Source organism: Momordica charantia (assembly GCF_013281855.1).
Source record: "Momordica charantia cultivar OHB3-1 chromosome 8 unlocalized genomic scaffold, Mcharantia_2.0 BLBB01000008.1, whole genome shotgun sequence".
Taxonomy (NCBI): Eukaryota; Viridiplantae; Streptophyta; class Magnoliopsida; order Cucurbitales; family Cucurbitaceae; genus Momordica; species Momordica charantia.
Window position 1 is genome coordinate 34081086 of NW_028275166.1, and position 16640 is coordinate 34097725.

Genomic DNA, 16640 nt, shown 5'->3' on the forward strand with positions numbered 1-16640 from the left:
AAATCAACTTATCTTCAAAAAGCCGACTATTCCATTCCTTCCATATCGACCATAAAAGAGCCCGGGCGGCACAATTCCAAAGAACCCAAGCTTTGCCCTTGAGCTGCCTTCCTCCATAACCTTAAGCAATGAAATCCTCAATTCTTCTAGGAATACAGAGAGAGAAATCTAGCAAAGAGCTATAAACTCCCAAACTTTGGACACAAAAAGGCAATGGAGAAAAAGGTGGTCCACTGTTTCATTGTTGCACATACACATTGTGCACACATAGGGAAAAAGAGTCCAATGAGGTAATTTCCTTTGAAGTTTCTCTGCGGTATTTACCCCTCTATAGAACAAAGTCCAAATGAAGAATTTTACCATGGACATTCTCCGATCGGTGCTCTCATCAAAGGCTTATGGACGTGCTTTTCTCCTGTTCAATATATTGGTGTAGCTTTTGCAAATTGAAGGGAGTGGTTTTGGTTGTTTCGGTTCGTCATAGGCATTTTGTTCTTTAATGTTTTATTTTCTTGAAATTTTTGGAGATTTGTACTTTATTTAGCTATATAGTCTTTTTTACGCTCCCTTTTGGAGTTTGAATAAAAAAAATCCAACCAAATAAACTAGAAAACAGAAAAGGAGCCAGCTCGCCAAAGAATACAGGCCTTTCCCCGTAGAATGGAGGATCCAAAATAACTTCCTCCATCATTCCTCAAATACTCAAACTCTAACTCTAAGCTAAGAGATGCAAGACACCCTACCATACACAACCCCACACTTTAAAAGAAAAAATCATAACCCCAAAACACGATCCAGATCCTTGCACTACACATGCGCTAGACACACCAGTTTAGGCATGAACAAAAGTGGAGACTATCTTCAAAAATTCCACGATGTTAATCATCCCTAGGCTAGGAGCTAATAAAAGAACCAGATCCACTTTAGGATTTTAAGCTTCCACAAAAGAAAAAGGAGGGAAAATAAGACCAAACAAGATAAAAGTACAATAACTAACCAAAAAAAAGACTCATGAGGGCTCGAGAGACCACGAACAACAACCTCTACATTCATAACAAATAAGTTCCAGTTGTAATTATGATATAAGTGAGGCTATCTCCAACACCAGTTGATTAAAGGAACGCTATAATTACAAAGACACGTTTTTTTTTTCTTTTTTAATAAGAGACATCGAAACTTCCATTTAAAAAAATAATAATAATCAAGGCAAAAACAACCTAAAGGACAAAGTTGTCCCTTCTCCCAAAAGAGGGCATTACATAAAAGCTCTACCATCTAGATCAAATAGTTACAAAATAACTTGTGTTCAACACTCCAATTTGAGGCAGAAATCTTATTGTCGGGATTATGAAAATGGACAACACTTTCTAACCACCACGTGTCTCTGTAAATCTCACAAGACTAATATAAAATAAACTATTTTTAGGGTCAGGATGTTAAAAGATCACAAAATACAGACAAATTTCATATTTACTAGCAAAATTTTGTTTTCAAGATTCAAAAGTCCACATAACTAAATACCAAGTTGATGTTATGGCATAATAGTAACATGATTCCAAGCTTCAGAGGAAGGTTTACACATATGACATAGCCTCAAAGAGAGCCTATGAAGAACTAACCTTTATCAAAGTAATCAACCGTTGTCTTAGTCCATTATTAATAAGATCTTCCAGGTGTCTTTGGATGTCAGATATAAGACCAGCTTCAAGTCCCTGATCAAGTACAACAGCCTGCAAACAAAAGAATATAATATACAATAGGCAATGAAATATATAATTTAATTATTCAAAATTAGGATAGAAACAAAATGATGATATAGATACCCTAAGTAATGTATAGAGTGACATTATTAGATCTCTTCTCTCTGTATACCAAAGCCCTGCTGCAAGGCGGAAAATTTCTGAAGGCTCTCGCCCCATTAAAGCCCACTACGAAGAACAAGAAAAACAAGTCATAGAAAGGGAGACAAATAAAGCTGACGTGAAATATGATACCAGTTAATAAATATGAGAAAGAGAGATATACCTCTTGATGGGCAGCAACAAGTAGACGCACGCAGTCTATTTCATTCAGATGGAGGTCATCACTCAATTTTAAAGCCTACAAACGATAATGAAAGTTAAATTAAATTTTTCAAAAAAAAAAAAAAAGAAAGTGAAATTAAATCACGTGGATATAAAAGCCACACTGTGCTATAACAAAACAGGGAAAATTTTATGGTCCTCAACATTCATATAACTTGGATGAATAATGCAAACATAAAAACACAACCACGCTCTTATCAAAAAAATAAAAACATAACCATGATAATAGACCAACTGAGAAGGAAATGGGATCGAAGAGTTATTCTTCATCATTGCCTAGTTAACTGACCTCGAAGGAGAACTAACCTCACTCGGCAGTTCATAGCAATTTGCTTTTGTGCTTTAGTTTACTCAGCAAGAATCATAATTATTTTCTGAGAGTACTAAGGCAAAGTTAAATGATGCTGGAGATTGTTTAATTAAATTCATCTTCCAGTTCCAAACAGTTTTAAAACGTTCACTTCTTTTACATTTTGAATTAGAGAGGGCGTAATTTTCCTAGGACGCTGCTGGGATTGACCCTAGTCATCGCCCGTTTATAAATAACGACTCTCCACTGACCCAATTGTCTACTGTCTCCCACGAAACAAAAATTGAAGAAGAAGGGGAAGAAGGTTAATTACTTAAACTATCATTTTTCAACTGTGCTCGACCAAAAAATAAGCAACCAAATCTGCATTCCATGACACCCACGTCATTTTCTGATTGACAACCCAAAAAAAGAAACGAATACACGAAGAATTTACAATTTGGACGTCCTGATCATCGAGCGTTATTGTTGAAGAATCTGGACACCTGACTTCTCTAGATTGAACTTGTGCACGGTCTGAAGCTTTCGGCGGCTACAACCCGAAATTCAACAAAATTAGAACACCAACAGACAAGTACAAGCTACTAAATCACAAAAGGTGAAATACCCATCTCAGCAACCGACGAAAAACAACACCATACTTACAGGGAATTGAAGCAGCGACCGAAAAGCAGGCATAGACTCGTGAATGGCGTGTAAGAGCTCTACCCTCTGAGACGGCGAAGGAGGGGATGGACCCAGAAGCGCCGACTCGATAATGTGGAGACTCTGCTTGGAGGAGATCATGGCGGCGGAACGTGGGCAGTACTTGTGGAGCCGGCGAAGAAAGTGGAAGAATGAAATGGGGGTTGGAAGGTGGAGCGCGGGAAAATGCAGGGCGATTTTACAGACGCAGAACTGTTCGATAAACCCTGCTCGTAAGCCCTAGTTGTGTATTACGCCCACTGGGTTTTTCGAAAGAAGACGGAAGGAAGCAAAATAGGCGCCATTTTTCCTTTTTGCTTTATTTTTCCGCTTTACCCAAATAGCCAATACAATCAATAACCCATTCGAAGTTTAGTTATTTCATCGAAATTAAAGATGGCTGTTTTTGGTTTGTTTGGAGTTTGGACTTTGGAGTGGCAGACAAACACGGTCCTGTGTTTTTTTAGGTTCGTAGAACATTTTTTTTAGTACTGACGTTCGGAGTTAAATTCTCCACCTCTTTATTGGAGATATATGTTAATTGTTGTTGACCTATATTTGTTTTGATAATCATAATGATTAATTGTCATATTAAAAGAAAACAATTCACCATTCATAAAATCGTCTATAAAAAATAAACGAATAGTGAATAAGGTATTTGTTAACATTCGAAAAAGTGAATGATTCAACAAAACACCTTGTAATTATTGAATTCAAATGTTATGAACTCGTCTCCAAGTACTTAGGTTTTAAGGTTAGTTTTTTAATTTGAATTTTTTTTTTATTTTTTGCATCGAATGAATTTAAAATGACTTTTTAGTGATTTGAAATGAATATAATTAAATTTATTTATTTGGACGGTTGCTATAAAATGAAAGAAAAGATAAAAAATTTACTAATTTAAGCCTTTAATCCAAATTGATTGAATTATTACAATATGACAGTGTTAAATAAGTAATTTACTTTTGAAATTTTATGAAATCCTGTAAAATCCAACTATTTTATTCAGAAAATGTTGTCGAGTAAAATTTCAAATTATTAAAAATCTTGAAGTAACAAACAACTTAAAATTCGTCCAGATTTGGAATCACTTAAAATACTACAATATCATACGTGGGAGGTGTAAGACTCGATGCTCTAGTTAAACGGTATTTAGATTGAAGATCCATCTGTTGAAACTTGAAACTAATTATAACTTTTTTACTTTGGATAATAGTACATGTAAAAGAAAATTAACTAACTACTCAGCCAATTGGCCAGCACATTGCATCAGTTACATTGATAAAGTCTAATGCAATGACATCTCTATATGACCAATCATAAAAACTACGTCTGTCAAAAGAAAACCAGCTCCGCTGCTGACTATTGAACTACAGAATTATTGTACCTTTTTTATATAAGAATCTAAGCCAAAGCATGTTTTCCAGAAAGCCAGTGTGACTCTCCCTTCCCTTTAGCTTTGTTGTCTGCTCTATGATGCTATTAACTATACACTCTCCCGCTCGTCCCGCCATCGATCTCGAACCTCGTCGGTGCTACACGCAATGTGAAGTGTCAAAATCAGGTGCTGTTAGCAAACCGTGGATCAGGTGCTTCAGCCTTTCGGCGCCAGGTCCTTGCTTCAGTTCAGTGGTGTTTGTTACGTTGTGCATGTGGGAAGTACTGTTATTTCCGATCAAATCAAACCAACTGCCAGGAAAGTATCCATCAGCATTGCAACCGAGCAAGTCCGAGTCGACCTTGTCGAGGACTGGATCGTCGTGGCCAAACTTCCGAGCGAAGGGTGCATTGCTGTCTACCAAACGTTGGAAGTCAATGAGGTTGAGGAAATGGGGATGTTGCTTCGGGGGATTGTCCCACGAGATGAAATGGAGGTCGTGGTTGACCGTGGTGTTGCGAAACTCGTCGGCATTGCAAATGACAGTGTGGAAATAGCCTTCTGGAGACGAGAGGAAGTTGGCATAATACATGAGGACTATTCTTGGGAGATTGTCCCAGCCCCATAAACAGTATTCTATGAAGGGGCGAGAGAGCATCATCCACGCAGAACCTAAAGAATTTAGATCTTTCAGTCAGCGCCAAAAATAAACTACAGTCCACAAGATTCAAATCTATACAAAATCAGCTCAGAGTTGGTAAAAACCAAAAGGATCCCTTTACATTTCCTTTTCAAAACTTTCATTATTTTTCTGCCTAAGCCTAAAAACTAACACTTGACCTATTACACGTGACTTCAATTTCAAACATTTGTCTACTAGAGGTAGATGAACGAAAAAATGTGTGCTTATGTTGGATTTCTGTTAAACAAGGAATAAGCGCATGATAGTTTAAAGACTGAAATATGATTCATGTCTTACATGTACTCTAAATCTTATGGTAACTTAGATGGGGATAGAGTTGCAAAATACTTGCTTACCAGCATCATCAATGGAAGCACTCTTAGATCAATTTAGTTAGTGAACTGAATTTTATTGTTGTATATTCTTGGATTTTCAACAGAACTAGAAAGCAAAAAGTTAGAGAGAAATGGAAGAGATGACATGCATTGGGGGGGGGGGTGGCCGTGGCCGTGGCTCACCTGTGAACAGTTTATAAGCTGTTGGAACGCTCCGTTTCTCCGAGACCCAAAAAACATCTGATTTATGGAGGCTATACAAACCCGGATCAATTATAACCGGTTTGGCTCTCTGGTACCTGAGAGATCAAAAGAATTCACATTTACATCTCTACGCATATTATTATGACCTAAAAAAACTTGAGATTGGCTTGATAATCGTTTTATTTTGATTTTGTTTTTGCTAAATTATGGTTGCTTCCCAACTGTTTCTTTTAAATCTATAATTTATCAACATTCTGTTTAAACATTGAAAATTATTAAATTGGAAACGATTTTTTTATCAAACAGGACCTCCAGCTACTCAATTGAATGAAAACTTAAAATTTCTGTAGAAGAAAAAGCGCTTACTCCTTCCATCCAATGTCACTGGTATGTTCAATGAAGTTCAGATTTCTTGGAATGGATATCAGAGAATGAAGCAGATCTGTAGTATAAAAGAAAGCAAACAAAGAACTTTGCATCAGAAAACTAATTGTAAACTTCCCTTTCTTCAAGATATACTGATCAGAAGTGGAGGCGAAGGAAACTAGATTAAACTTCTCAATCAGACCCAACAAACATTAGACAAATGTCTTAGGTTGTAAGCAAAATTTGAAATAATGTGGCAACCAATTATTGAAGATTCTTACCAACCTACTTTTTTTCTTTTTGTGGGTTGGGTCTCAAATATAAATGTTCAAAACCCCAAGATACCTTCCAAGATACTAGGCTCATGCCTTCCAGTTGAAAACTTTGACCCTGTTTAGATTTTATTTTTGGTTTTCTGTTTTTTAAAATTAAACTTGTAAACACTACTTCCACAATGTATTTCTTTATTTTGCATCTACTTTTTTAAACTATTGTCAAAAGTTAAGCTAAAATTTGAACTAATAGAGTAGTTTTAAAATTTTGTTTTTGTTTTTAAATTTTGACTAAGAGCTAAAATGTATTTTTAAGATTGATCAAAACATACAAAAGAAAGGGTGAGCAAAGAAGCATGATTTTCAAATCCAGAAAATTAAAATCGAAATCGTTACCAAATGGAGCCTTATTAAACCTTTGTTATCTCTCAAATCTGGTATTGGATGGGCAAAGCCTCCCGAAGAAGAAGAAGAAAAAACCCGCTCCACTCTCCCTCCAACAGACGAAAACATGGAGGAAAGATAGGGAGAAGCTAATGTGCTAGTCTTTGTAATTAATTATCTTTTTTCATTTTCGTCTTTGAGCTATCTTTCATGGCTAACAGTTAGTTTCCAGTGAAATCTTTAGTGAAGTGTTATGTGGATGATTAACAAACCATTGATATTCCACTAGTATAAATGATGAACTGTAATAAACTTTCACACATCAAAGGAAGGAAAAGGGTAGAAAACAGAAACTGAGAATTAATAGGTTCAACAAACAAAAGTGCAGTTTAAGCTAATTTAGTCAAACTTCACAATTTTCCACCCTAAACAAGTAAATACTTTTGACTCATGGATTATAGTTGTATAACTCAAAGTCAACCTGAGTCTGTATTAATAATCCACATCCTACATATAAATTTAAAACATATGAAACCAACCTTTTACATTGCATAAACTCTGACAAATCCTACAGCACAAAGTTATACAAACCCAAATTCTAAATCTGGTAATTCAAACACGAATTACACAAATCCAAACTTATCAATCTCGTGCTTACTATAACCATAATCTAAACACCCCCATAACTATAGATTGATTAAAATGATCAAATCAGCTGAAAACTCAGAACGTGAACAACAGAAAACCAGAAGAAACAAACTGGAACTGAGCCAAAAAACAGAATATGTCAAAATGCCCAAATCCCAATCCTCATCTCTTTCGGAGAAGAAGAAATGATCCAGTTGCAGCCACCATAATTAAAAACAAGAAAACAATGATGATTAAGAAGAAGAAGTAACGGAAGCATTATGGAATAACATATAAAGAAATCAGAATGCTAGAAACGAATTCTGAAGTTTACTAATTAGACTAAACAATCAATAAATACCATCTTGAGTGACCAGAGGGTAATCGGAAGCACTGAGATTAATAAACCAGTCCCAGTCGCCGCCTTCCTTCAACAGAATCGCAGCCGCGTGAAGCGTATTGCTGACCATCGTTGGCCCTCTATAGGTAACCAAATTCGCCCTCGAAACCATCCTCACATTCCCCACGCTCTTAAACACCGGCTCGTTCTTCACAAAATCAGCCAACTCCAGCCGCTCCGCCACCGGCGCCTCCAAATCCAAATGCACCGCGTACTGATTCCTCGGATGGTACAGAGCTTTCAGAGCTCTCTTCAAGCTCTTGCCGTCGCCCGTGGAGCCGGAGATCAAGTATGCCAGGCGAGGAACTGGATCGCCGGAAGCTTCCGATACCGTTAGCTTCGATTCAACGAAGTGGGGAATCCGATTTTTGAGACGGTTGCGGTAGAGTTGGGAAGAGAAGAAATGGGGCGAAGTGAAAACCGTGATGAAAACTACCAAAGCTGTCAAAAGCAGAGAAAACACCAAGGGAAGAAACCATTTCCTCTTCTTCTGAAACTTACTGTTCGTCTCCATTAACAGAGCTCGAGAAGCAGAAAAACAACAAAAATGGCAGGATAATCAGAAGAAAACTGTACAAGGGTCGGTCAGAAATTTGCAAGGAAACGAACTGCGCCGGAGGATTGGTAGAAAACGGAGATTCGCAAGTGGATTGGTGGGTTTTGAGGTAATAATTAGCATTGGTGGGCATGGCACTGAAGAGTGGAAAAGGAGAGATGACAGGTAGAGAGAGAGAATTAAAGAAACTGTACAATGGCGAGTAATTAGTGAATGTTTTGTTGGTCTTTAGATTCTGCGGCCATTTGGGCCACACCTAAGAATTCACCTCCGCCATTTTTTCTTCCTGTGGCTCCGGGATGAAGGAGAGGTTTATTTAGGTAATTTTTATTTGATTTCATTAATTTTCATCAAATTATGGCCTTTTTTAGTATATTTAATCAGATCCAATAATTTCCCACCATAAAATTACCAATTTTTGTATATGTATATGTATGTGCTTTTTTAAAGTGTTTTTTTTTTACTTTTATTTTTCTGATATTTTTAATCTAATTTTGTTTCTCTAATTTAAATTTTATGTTTAATCTCTCAATGAAAAGATATTTAACATTTTTTACTAGTTTTTTTTCCTCACTGTATATTTGTGGTCAAATTATATAAAAATAAATTTTTAGATGCATTTGTGACTTTTTAAATATATATATATATTGTGACTTTTAAAATAAATAATTGTATTATTGTAAAGGTAATGTTACAATTATACTAAATTTAAATAACCCCGACATTAGCTAAGGTAGATCATTAATTAGTTTGAATTTCCATTTTAATCTTTACAACTTTAAACAATTTAGCATGACATATGAAAAGGTGTTAGAATCAATTGTTGTCGATTGCTAGCTTGATTGGTTAGGTGAGCAACACTTTTATCATGTTAACTGATCTCTATTAGTGAAGTGATATGCTGAAAACTTCTCACCTGCCTTTTGTCGGCAACTTTTTATATCATAAAGTCCCAATTTCACATTAAGCTTTTATTTTACTTTGCTATCTAACATAATAAATTCAGATATTTCTTACGACTTGTAAATTGTTTTTAAAAATATTGACGTGACGTATAAATTCGAATGCGTTCGTCGGATTGGATAATCGTCTAGTGATTGTTTAAAAATAATGTAATTGTAAGTTATTAGTATACTTTATATTATGTTGTTCAAACACAAATTTTGGTACCTATACTTGAACTAACAATTTGGTATCTCAACTTTAATTTATCATGATTTAGTTTATGGGATTTCAAATTTGGTAACAGTTTAGTCATCGAACTTTAATATATGCAACAATTTAGTCATTGTAGTTGAAAATTTGTGACAATCTAATCCGTATAATTAAGAGTTTGGTTTTTTTTCATTTTTTAGGTAGATCGATTAAGCTAAAGAGAGACAAAATGTATTATAAATTACAATGACAAAATTGTTATATGATAAAAATTGACACTTTATTTTGATAAAACATTTTACGGTAGAGACTAAATTATTATAAAGTTTAAACTATAAAGACTAAATTGTTATAGATTTGAAAGAAAATTTGTAAACTAAATCGTTAGAAACTAACGTTTAGGGACTAGATCAGTACTTTAACGAAATTATAGTAATCAGATGTGTTTTTTAATGCTAACTAAAACCCAGCTTAACTCGTGACGACACTTATTTATCACAATTATTCTATATAAATAGACTTTTGTCGAAGACATGGGGCTTACATTCACAACTTCTCAGATATGGGCTTCAGCAGGCCAAGTATCGAGTTCAAACGAAGAACAAAAAACAAAACGAAGCCCATTAACTCGGCCCGTAACCATCCTTTTGTCCGGCCCAACCCAATCCATCCTCCCGTTCTCCTCAAAATCATCCGAGTTTCACCATTTTCTTCCTCAAGTTCGGTTTTCAGTTTTCGATCTGGGATCTTCAGTTTGGTCGGAAATGGGGAAAGGCGGAGCCATCTCCGAGAATGTTCTGAAGAAAGTTCTCCTTTCGTATGCGTACGTTGCGATATGGATCTTCCTCAGCTTCTCCGTCATCGTCTACAACAAGTACATTCTGGATCAGAAGATGTACAATTGGCCGTTCCCGATCTCCCTCACCATGATCCATATGGCCTTCTGTTCCTCGATCGCTTACCTTCTCGTCAGCGTTTTCAAAGCTGTTGAGCCGGTTTCCATGTCCCGCGAGCTCTACCTCAAATCCGTGGTTCCCATCGGAGCTCTATATTCGCTTTCCCTCTGGTTTTCTAATTCGGCATATATCTATCTATCAGTTTCTTTTATACAGATGCTCAAGGCCTTGATGCCTGTCGCTGTGTACTCGATCGGTGTTACGCTCAAGAAGGAGAAGTTTAAATCGGATACTATGGCCAACATGGTCTCGATCTCGCTTGGTGTTGCGGTTGCTGCGTATGGAGAGGCGCAATTCAACTCGAAGGGTGTAACTTTGCAGCTGTTGGCGGTCGCGTTCGAGGCAACCCGATTGGTGATGATCCAGATTTTATTGAATTCCAAGGGTATCTCGCTGAATCCCATCACGTCGCTTTACTACGTGGCTCCGTGTTGCTTGGTTTTCTTATCTGTTCCGTGGTTAATAATGGAATACCCCTTGTTGCGGGATAATTCGAGCTTCCATTTGGATTTCGTGATTTTTGGTACCAATTCGTTCTGTGCTTTCGCTTTGAATCTTGCGGTGTTTTTACTGGTCGGTAAAACGTCTGCTTTGACAATGAATGTTGCCGGAGTAGTGAAGGATTGGTTGTTGATCGCATTCTCCTGGTCTGTGATCAAGGATACAGTAACACCCATTAATTTGTTCGGTTACGGGCTTGCCTTCTTAGGAGTTGCATATTACAATCATTCCAAGTTGCAGGTACTTAAAGCCTCGGAGGGTCAGAAAAAGGCTCAGCAGGCTGACGAGGAAGCTGGTAGGTTGTTGGAGGAGAGAGAAGAAGGGAATGAAAGGAAGAATGATAGTCAAGATTAGGCTAATGACATCTTTGAGCTTTTACGAGGAGACATGCAGAAGAGAACAGATCGACGACGTTTAAAAGAAGCTGCAAAAATCGAATTCATATCTCGGCTAAATTTTGGAGTTTTGAATTAGGTATGTGTTCTTAGATATATTATTTTTTTGGGTTCATCTATTTATTGTGGGGTTTTGGGGTTATTTTAGCTGCCTAATGTTGTAGTACAGAATATATCTCTATGACCGGAGAATGAATTGCTGTGGATGTTTATGGGACTGAGCTTCCAGGAGGAAGCTGTCCAGTACGTTTAACTAATATCTACTGTTATTTATGATCTTCTTTTCGTTTTGGTTAGATACCCATTTCCAGCAGAAGCTGATATTGACTGCAATTTGTGAAGTTCATATATGTCACAGTTGTGTTTAAATAATATGTATATTGACAATATAAGGACATTTAAGGGAGGAGGGGATTTACAAGCGTCTCAAGGGGAGGAGGTTACATGTCTATCGATTAATTTGGTCTTCAGTTTTCTGCCAACTGACAGAGAACTTTAATTTGCCAGTTTTACTGGCTTTCCTACTGCAGTTTTGAACCCCTATTTTGTTTTTTCTTTCTTTATTTTTATTTTGCGGGATTTAAGAGCAATCAAGAGTTCAGCACCTAGCAAATTCAACATTAGAGTAGCTATTGGAATTTATATCTGCATTGTAAAACGGTCCTTTGTCAATTTAGAGTACTCATTAATGCCCCACCGTTATTTTGCTCATCCTTATTAATCTACTCTCCGAATTTATGTGGAATACAAGATAAAAAATAAACAAACCCAAAATATAGCTGGTTTACTAGCATTTCTCAGCCACAGACCCCTCATTTGTACTAGTTGGCATCTCCAGAAGTTGTTTGGGTTTCTGTGGCTTATACCATATTGCACAGACTAAAAATACTACAAAATTTATAGCACTTAATATGGTGAGAAGTCCATAGAAACAGTCGAGCCTAGCATAATTTATGTTGTCTGCAAGCCATCCTTGTCCATCCTTGCTTCCAGTCACCCTCTTCACAACTGCAACCAAGAAACTACTAACAAAAAACCCAAGTGATAAAGTTGTGAGGAAGAGACCAGTGCTCACAGTTTTCATTCCCTTTGGGGATTGTGTTATGAAAAAATCAAGCTGTCCAGTATAGATGAAAGCTTCTCCAGAGCCCACCAAGAAGAACTGAGGGATCAATAGGAACACACTTAAAGGCAAAGTTGCAGTGGATCTACCCACAGCTTTAGCCACCGAGAGTCGCTTTGTCTCGGCTAAAGCTGCAGCTGCCATTCCCAAAGTTGACAGGATAAGGCCTATGGCAATCCTCTGTAGGTTTGTAAAACCTGTAATAGAGATGGATGAAGATGAATCATGTTTTTGCAAGATTCTAATCGGTGGTAAACTGTTTTATAAACTTAAAGCAGGCTGATATGTTGCTTCTTTAGTTCATATAGATAGACACCCTTAGTCTTTGAAGATTAGTTTGTGTTCTCAAATACGCAGGTTCTTTGTAACCATTCATAAAAGTTTTGAAATTTTATTCAAAGTCCATAATTTTATCACATTTTTATAATTCTGTAATTTCTGTAGTTCCAAAGTGACCAAATGAAAGCTCTGTTAAAGTAAAACCAAAGAGTCTTTTTTGCATGATGAAAGAATTATTATTTGTATTCTTCTCAAAATTACCTTTATTTCAAAATGTTTCCCACTAACAGTCACAAAACGTTTCATTTATGCCCTCATACAAATAAATTATCCTGAAAAACTTCAGAGATGACAATTTCTGACAGTAACCCAACCTAAATGAGAGGAATCCCAGTTTGACTAGGGACATGGTCAGAAATAGAGATGAAGGTATATTTTTTTCTCCAAGTTAATTTAGAGAACAGGAATGAAGAATAGTTTGAAGGTTCCGTATTTACCTGGTTTTCCTTTCCATTTTCTCCAAAGAGGCATGATGAGACGATCATACAGAGCCAGTGTGATCAGTATGGCTGTCACAAAGAAAACAGTAAGAGAGCCGGCGGGAATTTGGAAAGCACCAAATGATCTTTCCATGGTGGATGCCTGCTCGACTGAGAAAGTGATCATCTGGGCGTATGCAGTCCAGAAGATTATGGTTGTGGCCCATATTGGTAGCAGCCTCATCATCATCTTCACCTCCTCTACCCTTGTTACTGAGCAGAGCTTCCAGGGATTGGGAGCAGAGTTTACAGATTTCTCAAAATCTCCCTCTGCAAAAATTGCAGCCTTGTCCAGAAAACTATCAGAAAGTAAAACAAATTAGGAGCCTGCAAAAAACTATCACCCTTGTCCAAATTTTGATTTACAGGAAGTTACCTCTTTTCAAAACCAGGAGCTTGTTAAATGTTGTCGCAGAATTAGCACAAACACATTTATAACATCAATTTTTTATTTTGGAAAATTTGGATAAAAGTAGACTAGAAAATTTAGGAATTCTATTTTCTAAACAGTTTAGACGTGTGTGTAAACATTATTTCAATGTGTGCATACACAGACATGATCTAATCTCAAGTTTTTTCTTATGCCAAAAATCACTCACCGGAATTGATTTGTGTGATCGATTCTCGATGTTGCAGCAGAATCTTCATATAGCAAAGCATCATTGAATGGAAGTGCCATCTTCCTCTTGTTTATTGCTGCAACAATGACCTGGGAGATATGAACTATTGGACTTCCCATGCTTTTCTTGTATCTGTATCTCTTAGTACCACGCAGGAATGACAAAATTGCTGTGAACATTGAAACAGAACAAATTCCATAACCCCAACTGCGACCCACTTCATCTTGCAAGTAAACAAGCACTGTCACTGCTAACAAAGTCCCACTGCTGACAAACAAAAAGAATCTGTTGAAGAAATATGCCATTTGAGCCTTCTCCTTGTCATCTTTCTCATCAAATTGGTCGGTTCCAAATCCCGAAACACTGGATTTGATTCCCCCAGTTCCTAAAGCAATTAGATAGAGAGGCAGATAGAGCATTCCCATTTGGAACCCATTGGCTTGTTTGCACTTCTTGCTGGCATTAGGGTCACAAGGAGGTGGATGTAGTTGTTGTAGCTTTGTTATTACGGCTAGAGTTCCAGTTCCCTATTCATAATAGCAATTATGTTCTAGTTATGAAACGAAAAGATAAGATTGTCATATGTCAACTTGACAAAAGAAAATCTGTGATCACCAGTGTCTGTATTGAGGCAAAGATTGCTATTGTCTTGTATCTTCCAAGGAAAGAATCTGCCAGAAAACCTCCAAGCAAGCAAAGGAGAAAGCTTGTGCCCATGAAATCTGTGACGATGTTGGCTGAAGCTGCACTAGGCAGATGCAATGTTCCCACCAAGTAAGTCACCAGATTGACAGCTATACCCATTGTTGAAAGCCTTTCACATAGTTCAATCCCTGTCCAAGATTTAATGAGTTTGATTCATATTCATTCTGTAGCAAAACTCTCCAAAACTCCATCCGATCTCTTCAATGATTTTATTTTTGTACCGTTGTGATTTGTTTCTGAGTCCAATTGGAGAAACAAGATGGACAAAATTTCATACTAAAGGAAACTTTTTGTGCAGCTAAGGAATGTGAGCAGGAATAGAATATTATTTCTTTTACAGAAAGTGGAGTATAATTGTAAAACACATGATGGGCATTAAAATATGATTGAAGGATCCAGCTAGAATATTTGTCTTTTGCCCATTCTCAGCTATCTGACTAATGGCATAGACAACTATTTGAAGTTGGTTATGGCTTTGCTAGCTCTTTAGGGTCCCTTCCTCTAACTTCAAGAGGTGGAAAAATATTGATCTAAACTGAGACTGAACAGATTCTGAATCTGAATGTGCTAAAGATGTATACCAACCTAAACTTCATAGAACTTTAAAAGCCTGTCCTGAATCCTCCATGATTAAGATTTACATTTTTTCTTAATGAAATTTGACCATCATGGTTCATCCTTTAAAACCATCTCATAAACCACCATGTGGGACTCGGAACCTGCAAATGTAGCTGTTACTAATAGTTACATTGAATACGAAACTCGATCAAACTCCTCTCCCAACTCGCGACAAAAGGTTTTCCAACAAGCCTTACAAAGAGCTCTAGGAACTCTGAATGGTTGTTTTGACAATGAGTGAAAGGTACGAAATAAATTAGACTGAGTTTTCGATCAAAACTGCTACTTGTGGAGTATGGAAGGAGATCAAATTTGGATTTGGGGCCAACTCAAGATATGCTTATTCGACTCTATGTTTTAATGAGCAGGAATCGATGGGTAAAATTACACGGTTTTATGAGACCGTGTTCTATGGCTCAAATTAGCTATATTATTTCAGTTGAGACAACGTTGAATCCAAACTAGATAGATTGTTTTTTCAGTGAGATACAGAAACAACATGTTTCTGGTTTACTTCACATGCTTGAAGTTGGTTCTGGTTTCAGTTCCCAGAAAAACTTCAAGCGGGAGGGATGAATCAGATAGATAAGACAAAATGCAGACCTAGAATAAGAGCAGCAGGGACCCAACCACCAGTTTTAGACCGGCTTGCTGGACAACCTTTGTAATCCACAGCATCAGTAACTGTCAAACTCTGCTTTTCATCCTGTAGGCATTGAAATGGTTACTTCGTATAAAGAAACATTGGAATCATCACATTGGTCCTATTTGAATACTACAATGAACTGAAAAAATCTAACCATTGTTCAAGCTTCAAAAGAGAAGAGAGTAAGCCTTGTGCTGATCTCCAACTCGTCTGTTTATGCATTGGTGGGAAGGAACTTCCCGTTTTATAGATAGCCTTTAGCAAATTAGATAAATACTAAATTGCGAGCCTTCATTACAAGATGGAGACAGATCACATTTGACCATGATAAAGTTGAAGGTCAGGTTCATCATATTGCTCGTTTAAACTTTGTTACTTATAAGAATGATAATTGAAGGGGAATGTGGAAAGAAGAGATTGATTGCAAGGACTAGACGACACGACAATGAGAATCTTAAAGACCCAAAACCAATAGCTTTATCTCTCCGTTCTAGCTGGTAAGATGGGGTTTGATTTTGGAGATTGTGATCCACGACACTCAAAGCCTTCCCGTGAGTGCTTTTGCTACCCCACTCACTACCCAAAGCCATCCTGCGCTTCTTCTTCTGTTGTCTTGCTCTTCCAAATAAAAATAAGAAACCTTCAATAGGGGCAAGTGAGAGTGGCACTCAAATGATCTGAATATAACTATAGATCATGCGGTCTGTAATGAGTGTGGTAGGATAGTATTACCTCCAAGTATTTAATGCCCATGGGAAATGTTGATTTACTGATGCACATATGAAGAAAAGGGACATTATCTTTCTTTGATTGTTTTAGTT

At 37.0% G+C, this 16640-nt stretch overlaps 3 protein-coding genes and 1 pseudogene across 5 annotated transcripts in view; 1 reads left to right on the plus strand and 3 right to left on the minus strand.

Moving 5' to 3' along the window:
* The window catches only part of EMB3142 (nuclear pore complex protein (DUF3414)), a 46206-nt gene extending 42782 nt beyond the window's left edge, over window positions 1–3424 (minus strand). The window contains exons 1-5 of one of the 2 annotated variants that reach the window (XM_022287421.2): window positions 3040–3414; window positions 2831–2926; window positions 2026–2100; window positions 1824–1928; window positions 1620–1730 (exon numbers count right to left, since the gene is read on the minus strand). In XM_022287421.2, the coding sequence (XP_022143113.1) occupies window positions 1620–1730; window positions 1824–1928; window positions 2026–2100; window positions 2831–2926; window positions 3040–3180 (528 nt within the window). In that variant the 5' untranslated portion in view covers window positions 3181–3414. Of the gene's footprint in view, window positions 1–1619; window positions 1731–1823; window positions 1929–2025; window positions 2101–2830; window positions 2927–3039 lie in introns of both variants that reach the window. The other variant, XM_088127267.1, reaches the window with a different exon arrangement.
* Window positions 3425–4248: 824 nt separating this feature from the next.
* LOC111013062 (beta-glucuronosyltransferase GlcAT14B) lies at window positions 4249–8499 on the minus strand. The gene is made up of 4 exons (XM_022287422.2): window positions 7688–8499; window positions 6044–6119; window positions 5657–5772; window positions 4249–5128 (listed from the first exon to the last, which is right to left on the minus strand). Exons 1-4 carry the CDS (start codon window positions 8238–8240, stop codon window positions 4614–4616), a joined length of 1260 nt encoding a protein of 419 aa, XP_022143114.1. The 5' UTR covers window positions 8241–8499; the 3' UTR covers window positions 4249–4613.
* Window positions 8500–10141: 1642 nt separating this feature from the next.
* Window positions 10142–11585, plus strand: LOC111013043 (putative sugar phosphate/phosphate translocator At5g25400 pseudogene; annotated as a pseudogene).
* A 334-nt stretch (window positions 11586–11919) lies between these two features.
* Window positions 11920–16640, minus strand: LOC111013042 (Major facilitator superfamily protein). 2 transcript variants are annotated; one of them, XM_022287396.2, is made up of 7 exons: window positions 15974–16640; window positions 15777–15879; window positions 14466–14683; window positions 13830–14377; window positions 13189–13529; window positions 12365–12609; window positions 12161–12297 (listed from the first exon to the last, which is right to left on the minus strand). In XM_022287396.2, exons 1-7 carry the CDS (start codon window positions 15974–15976, stop codon window positions 12292–12294), a joined length of 1464 nt encoding a protein of 487 aa, XP_022143088.1. In that variant the 5' UTR covers window positions 15977–16640; the 3' UTR covers window positions 12161–12291. The 2 variants fall into 2 exon arrangements, with proteins under 2 accessions (XP_022143087.1, XP_022143088.1); XM_022287395.2 differs by having other exon boundaries at window positions 11920–12609; window positions 15974–16635.